General features: G+C 42.2%; 1 gene segment (V, D, J or C); it reads right to left on the bottom strand.

Annotated features, from left to right (window-relative positions):
• Positions 1-3,998: 3,998 nt before the first annotated feature.
• On the bottom strand, positions 3,999-5,047 carry LOC108297561. The segment is given in 2 exon segments: positions 3,999-4,872; positions 4,962-5,047. Coding segments are annotated over 2 exon segments (363 nt in total).
• Positions 5,048-7,676: the final 2,629 nt, after the last annotated feature.

The raw sequence follows: 7,676 nt of genomic DNA, 5'->3' as shown, positions 1-7,676 counted from the left end.
TGAACATTTAGATGTGAGTTACTGTTCTCTTTTTCATGCTGTTAGCTACTTTTTTTCATTGTGTTTTTGTTCTACAGGCGCTGTGAGTTTTGAACTTTTAAGAGATGCCTTTTATGTGTATATTGGGCTTTTGTTTCAAGGTTTAGAATTTATTGTCACATTTCTTGTATTGCTGCTTTGGTAGTGACAAATTCCCTCAGCATTTGTCAATCTGAAATGATGTTATTTCTTTTTTACTTATCAAATAATTTGGCAGGATACAAAATTCATGGTTGAAAGTTGTTCTATTTAAGGAGTTTGTAGATAGAATTTTAATCCATCTGGTTGTGAAGTTTTTGCTGAGAGCTCAGCCATTATTCTAATGGGTTTCTTTGTTTTCTTTTACTGCTCTTAGGATTACTTCCTTCATGTTGACTTTAGATAGCCGGATGACTATATGCTTGGTGAAGGTATTTTTGCAATGAATTTCCCAGGAGTTCCTTGAACTTTTAGGAATTGGATATCGAGGTATCTAGGCAGGCCAGGAAAGTATTTCTCGATTATTCCCTCAAATAAGTTTTCTGAGCTTATTATTTATCTTCTTCTTCAGCAACACCAATTATTCTTAGGTTTGGTCATTTTACATAATTCTATGTTTCCTGGAGACTTTGTTCACTTCTTTTCATTCTTTGTAAATATATTTTTGTGTGATTGGGTTATTTCAAAAATGGTATAGACTTTCGACTTTTTTTTCTTATTTTCTTCTACTTTTTAAAAACTTTTTTCTTTTTATTTTGTACTTTTTAAAGTCTGTTGTTACATTTTTCTTCTCCTTTTCTAGTCTGTCTATTCTATTTTTATTCCATGGCATTTTGTAATTCCCTTACTAAATTCTTGCATTTTGTCTTTTATTTTTACAAATTCCTTGGATTTTATGATATCTATCTCTCCATAAAATTTCTATTTATATTATGAACTGCTTTTATAAATTTTTATGATGATTTTCACCTTCTTCTGATATTTTCTTGAAGAGCTTAATATTCAACATTTTGAATTTCTTATCTGGTATTTTAAAGACTTCATTTTGCTTAAGGTTTATTGCTGGAGAGCTAGTGTGACCTTTTTGAGATGTAACAGCACCCTGTTTTGTCATGTTACCCAAATTATTTTTCTCAGTTCCTCTCATTTTGGTAGACTCTATCTGCTAATTATTATTAAATTTATGTTTGGTTTGACTGTTTTTGTTTGTTTGTTTTTAAATATATTTGTCACCTAAGGATGAGACTTTAATTCTTATAATTAATTATAGCCTAATTTGGTTTTTGGTGTTTACAGGGGTGAAGACTCTGTAAGAGATCCGTGCTTATGGAGCGATTTTGCATGATGGCTTTCTTATGCATTGGTTGCAGCAGAAATCTCAGTGTGTGAGGAAGTTCACTATTTTCTATGGGATTAGAATGGTAGAGGTCTCTTAAAGCTTATCTCATTCCTCTGTGGCATGCACATATTTATTTTTTTCCACCGGTGATTTATTAACTGGTTTGATGGTCCAGGTTTCAGGCCAGTGGGGGACTTGTCCCTGTGTAGAAACCACTTGTGGCTAAAGCAGGTGGGTAAATGAAGTCCCAGCTTTGATATAGGCATCTGTAGGAGCTTTTAGTGAGTCACACTGAGGTCTTATCAGAGGAAGGGTTGGAGCCACCTCAGCTCTCTTGCCATGTCAGGAGGAAAGTTATGCACCTCTAAGACACACTCCTGTTCCAGGATTCCGGCTATTCATAACAGATGGGCATGTCTTTTCGACTGTACAAATGTTGATGTGCCAAATAGAAAGGAATTCTGACTCTGTCTCATGCAAGCCTGAACCTGGAGGGTGCTCCTACTGTGGGGATGCAGTCACCATAATGTGTTCCAGAAAGGCTGTCTATAGTGACAGCCATGCTGACCACATGAGGCCCCAAGAGTGTCTACAGTGGTGTACAAGGGGGAAAGACTCCTCTTCTTCAAGACCCTTCACAGGCGCCAGGGCTGTCTGACTTTTCTGACAGAGCTGAAGACTTTCCCTGCTGAGCCCAGCAGGGCAACTGTGCCTCTGCTAGAAGAAGTTTCCCACCATTGGAGTAATCTTGGGTTCAAGATCTGCCATCCAGATTCTCTTGTCCTATGGAGTGTTCCCTCAATGTGGTGCAATCCCTTCCTCTAGAAGTAGAAGAACCTGGGAGCCAGACTACTGTGAGTGCTGTGGCTTCTCTAGGTCTAGCTGCCCAGTGAAGTTGGCACACTTCAGCCTGGTGTTGGGAAATGTCTGCAAGGGATCTGGTGATGTAATCTGTACTCACATTTTTCAGCAGTGAGCCACAGACGAGGTCTGATGCAGGTGGCAAGGGAGTGATGGAGACTGTCAAATTTCGTGGATATTGATAGCTTTTGTGTGCTGACCTTTTTGAACATTGGTTATGATAGTAATGAACTGGTCACATGGACAGACTCAGGATCTCCTGGTCATCCAGAGTGGTGCAGGCAGTGCTGATAACTGGGATCACACAGTCATTTTCTCCTTCTGCGGTACAGTGTTATTCTCACAGAAGATACTGTGATGAATTGTCGGTTTGCCTCCTGCTTGGGCGTGGTGCTTGCAAAAGAGCATCAGCTGCTGAATTAGCAGTGAGTTTTTGCATGCCTTATGTTTCCCAGGACTGTGGGGTACTATGGCTTCTCAGGCAGTGGGTGTGGCCATGTACCTCCCAAAATATGTCGTCCTTTGTGTTAGGGTACCAGGACAGGTGGCTGCACAAAGCCAGGTGATGGCTGGGCCAGGTAGGTTTGTGCTCTGAGTCTCCGTGTGCAGGGAAAGCAGCAGCCCCCATGGGTGTAAACGTTAGAGATTTGTATAAGACCATATAATATATAAAAATAAATTTAAAATTTATTCATTACTATGTGAATGACGTCTATTTTTTATTATTGCCTATCTATTCTGTCTAGACGCCCCAGTGCTAGGTTGAGTAATATTGGTGATATTGAGCATCATGTCTTGTTTCTAGTCTTAGAGGAAAACAAAATTTTCCTCGCTGAGTATAATGTTAGGTGTGGGCTTGTGATTTGTGGCCTTCACTGTATTGAGGTATATATCTTTTGTGCATAATTTGTTCAGACTTAGTAATGACAGTGTTGTGGATTTCGTCGAAAATCTATTTGAATCTATTAACATGGACATATGGTTTTAGTCCTATAATATTTTAATTTGATATATCACATTTATTTGTGCAGGCTGAAACTTCATTGTATCCTAGAGATAAACCAACCTGTTCATCGTGAATCATGTTGTTAATATGTTGTTTAATTTTATTTGTCATCATTCTTGAGAGTTTTGGAAACTATGAGAATCAGGGGTATTGGCCTGTAATTTTATTTATTTGTAGTGTTTTTTCCTTGCTATGGAAATAAGAACTTCCAAAATAAGCTTGGATGTATTTCTTCCTCTTTATTTTGTTGAAAACTTGAGTAACGATTCTAGTCTTTAAAATGTTTTATGAAATTCAGTAGTGAAACAATCAAGTTCTTGACTTTTCCTTGATTTGAGGTGGTTTAAAAATCGCTGACTCAATCTCTTTACCATTGGTCTGTTCAGATTTTTTTCAGACAGAGTCTCACTCTGTCATTCAGGCTGGAGTGCAGTTGCTTGATTTTGGCTTACTGCAACCTCCACCTCCTGGATTCAACCAGTTGAACCTCCACATCCTGCCTCAGCCTCCTGAGTAGTTGAGACTACAGGCAAATGCCACCACTCTCAGCTAATTTTTCTATTTCTAGTGGAGACTGAGTTTTGCCATGTTGGCTAGACTGATCTCAAACTCCTGATCTCAGATGATCCACCCGCCTTGGCCTCCCAGTTTGCTGGGATTACAGGCGTGGGCCACGACACCGGACCCAGATTTTTTATTTCTTAATGGTTAAGTTGTGATAGGTTGTATGCTTTTATATTTTATCTATTTATTTAAATTTATCAAATTTTTATAAAAGAAGTCTTTATTACACCCAAATACTTACGAATTGGCCAAAAAATAAATTATTCAGTACTTATCATCAAACGGAAAATGACAACTAAGAACGACCCAAACAAGAGAACATACTAATAATTCAAAAAGGAATTAAATAATTTTGGAAAAGTAAGTAGAAAATAAAAGGAGGGAGTGAGAGAGGATAGGAGGGAGAATAGCAAGCCAGCAATGATTAACTGTGTAAAATCTTCACTAATTAAAAGACTGGCATGCTTGACAGCTGCCTATTAGGCAGGCTTTTGATGTTAACCATGTAATATAAGCCATGAACAACCTTCTAGAACACACAGTGGGAGCCCTTCAGAGAATCCACTCCCAGGAGCAGGTCCCCCATCCAGTTGCCGTAGGGGCTACCAACCCTCCCATGTTGTTCTCTAGTTCTCGCTCCTGAGGACACAAACAGCCAGTGATTCCTCCCCGGGGGGAATGGAGAAGGGGGCACTGGGGAGGTGTCTCTAGCAGCTCACTCTGCACCTGCCCTGTGGAGGGTTTTAGATGGGCTCAGTGCTGGTTTCTCACACTGTGTCTCTCGCACAGTAATACGTGGCAGCGTCCGAGGCCTTCAGGCTGCTCCACTGCAGGTAGGCGGTGCTGGTGGACTTGTCGGCTGAGATGGTGACTTGGCCTTGGAAGGACGGGCTGTATTCTGTATCAGAGTCACCAGGATAGATCCTCCCCATCCACTCCAGGCCTTTCCCGGGCATCTGTCGCACCCAGCTGATCCAGTAGCTGTTAAAGTTGTATCCAGAAGCCTTACAGGAGATCTTCAGAGACTCCCCGGGCCTTTTCACCTCTGCTCCAGACTGCACCAGCTGCACCTCGGCACAGACACCTGTGTGGGAGACACAAAATTTGAATCAGGGACTCCCTGTGCCCTCAAACCCTTCTTCTCTGTGACCTCAAACCCTGGGCAGGACTGACCTTGGAGAACAGCCAGGAGGAGGGCGAGGACAGTGGTTGACCCCATCCTGGAGGAAGACAGGAAAGGAAGCACTGAGATCCCAGCTGTGCGGTGAGGGAGACACACTGTGGAGGGGATCCCTGGGTTTAAGTGGGGGGCCCACACTTCAATTTGCATAGTTGATGCCCTGGCCTGAAGGGAAGAGTCTACAGGGTTTATAACCCAGAAATGCAATTGCAGACAAAAGGCAAACCTGCGCCTCCTGGGAGAGGCAGAATAAGGTCTCAGTAATTCCTTACACCCCTTCGTGCCCCTCCCACGCTTGTCTGTGCTACTGGAAGAGCCATACCAGGGCCTCCCTTCTTCCACCCTTCTCTGTGACACCAGGAAAGTTGCAAATCTGGATGAAATTATGTGTATTTAAAAATTAGAAACAGAGCCAGAAGAGGCCATGAAGAGAAAATTCAAATGCACATATGCCTGATAAAAAGAACAACCAAAAAACTACCCTCTATTCCCCGGCAATTTCCCATGACTGTAATTATGGCCCGGGCCTCCAACAAGGGCATGACCACCCCAGGCCCTCAACAGTCCTCAACTTGATTAACTTGTCAGGCCTTCACCCATGCAAAATCACACATCTTTCCTGGTCATTTTGTCTTCTAGATTTTACACTCTGCTAATTTAACATGAATAGGGAAACTTGTTTAGGTCTCTGAAAAGCTGATGGACCTGAAGGGATTCCCATTGCTACACCCACTCCTGGCAGTGTGGTTTAAGTCCTTTGTGTCAACCCCAGCCCCTTCTTGTTGAGTTCTTTCATTCTTTACCTTTTATTTTATGTTACCCACATTGCTTCGAGGATGCCCTTAACTAACCCCTGTTTCTGCCCCATTTTCTTGTGAACCACTTTCATTTCCTTAGCATCTTTTGAGACAAATGAAAAGCCAAGATGACACAAACTACACAGGTTCTAAAATATTTACAAGGTTGCCCACAGGAATTGTACCAGGGGAGCAGAAGCAAAAGGACTTCTCTTTACCACAGCACAGGCCATGACCTGTGTAAGGTGCAGGCAAAGCAATGACCGTCAGCATCAACGGAAACTCCCAGCAGCAGGTTATGCAGAATGTGCAGCATCAGCCACCCCATCTGCACAGCCCACTTTGTATTTTGAAGAGGGGAAAAGCAGACTCATCCTCAGGGCAGAGAAACTTTACACAATCTGGGATCAGCTTAAGTCATCTGCAGTGTTACTGCTGTGAGCTGTTGGGCCCAGCATCCTCCCAGACATGCCCCTCCCTTCTGCAGCACACAAAGTCAAAGAGAATCTGCTATGTCAGGCACTCGCAATCCATTGGCTAATATTGTTCATGTTCTGATGAGAGTGATTAATGATATTAATCGTATCACGAAATGATGCCACTCTTCCACACTATCCTCCCTGTTCTCGCTCTCTAGTGTATTTCCCTCCACAGCCCAACCCCTGGGCTACCTTCTGTGTGGCTACTGTGTGTTGTGTGTTTTTCTTCTGGGCAACTGTATTCAGTGGTGGATGGGTGTCCAGCAGCCTTGGCTCACAGGGCACAGTGCAGAGCTGGATGCAGCTTCATTTTATTTTATGTTAGCTATCATAGATATGAATTGCATAGTCAGGTTTATCTTAATTATTTTACTTTTCCTTATTCAGGGATCAACTCCTAGGGAGCTGTGTCTATCATTTCAAATTTCCATGGATTACTTTTTCTTCCTGCTACTTACTGGATCGCACACACCATCTCATGCCATGTGATTCTTTAGCCATCCGGGCATTGAATGTCTTTTATGCCATCCTTTCTCATCCTGTGATATTATAAACAATGCTCTAGCCATATGTCAGTCATCAGAGTCTTTCTAGCAATTTTCATCTCTGATGTAATTGTGTTGAGTGTCCCAAAACCATCCTCAGGACCCATAATCAGTAGAAATAAAGGAGTCAGGACAAGCTGTTATTCTCACGGGTACAGCTTTATTCTAGCAGAGGAATATGAATTTTAATGAGCAAAGGCCCCAGGAGGAAGGTTCTGAGAATCCAGGCACGAGCTCCCAGGTGTTCTTTCCCTGAGGAGTCTCTTGTCTCCAATTCTCCCAGAGGTGATGAATGACAGCACATGTGAGGCATTGTTCACAGGGAAGCTCACCTGATTGCTGGTGCCCAGTGCTGTTTATTGGGGCCCCTCACAGATGTGTGTGGCACCCGCATACCTCACCTCCAGCGTTCAGACAAGAGCTCCTTCAGCAATGATTGGCACTCAGCATAAGCCATTATGGAAACAGCTAGGATACAGTGTACCCAGGATATACAAACACACACAAATACTTTTTAAATAATAATAATAATAGGAATACAGGAATGTTTTAGAAGTGATTGCTGTTGTTACAACCTTGACCGTGATAATAACTTTGCAGGTATACACTTACTCCAAACTCAATGAGGTAAGCATGTTAAATAATGTATTGTTTCATAGATGTAAACCTTACCTTAATAAAGTGGTTTCAAAAATGTTACCAGGAGGAGTATGCCAGAAAAGCAGATATCATCTCCCAGGAGACGAATGTGGATCTGGCTTGAGAAAGGACATTTTCAGGAATGTTCAGGGTTTGAACACCCCAAGCCTGCTCAGTAAACCTTTCCTGTACACAAGCCCAGGCGAGATGGAAACAGGCTGCTGGGATAAAAGGCTCAGAAGAAAGCA

The sequence above is a fragment of the Cebus imitator genome, unplaced genomic scaffold, assembly GCF_001604975.1.
Source record: "Cebus imitator isolate Cc_AM_T3 unplaced genomic scaffold, Cebus_imitator-1.0 Scaffold814, whole genome shotgun sequence".
Lineage (NCBI taxonomy): Eukaryota > Metazoa > Chordata > Mammalia > Primates > Cebidae > Cebus > Cebus imitator.
This window is presented reverse-complemented; position numbering and strand designations above follow the sequence as displayed.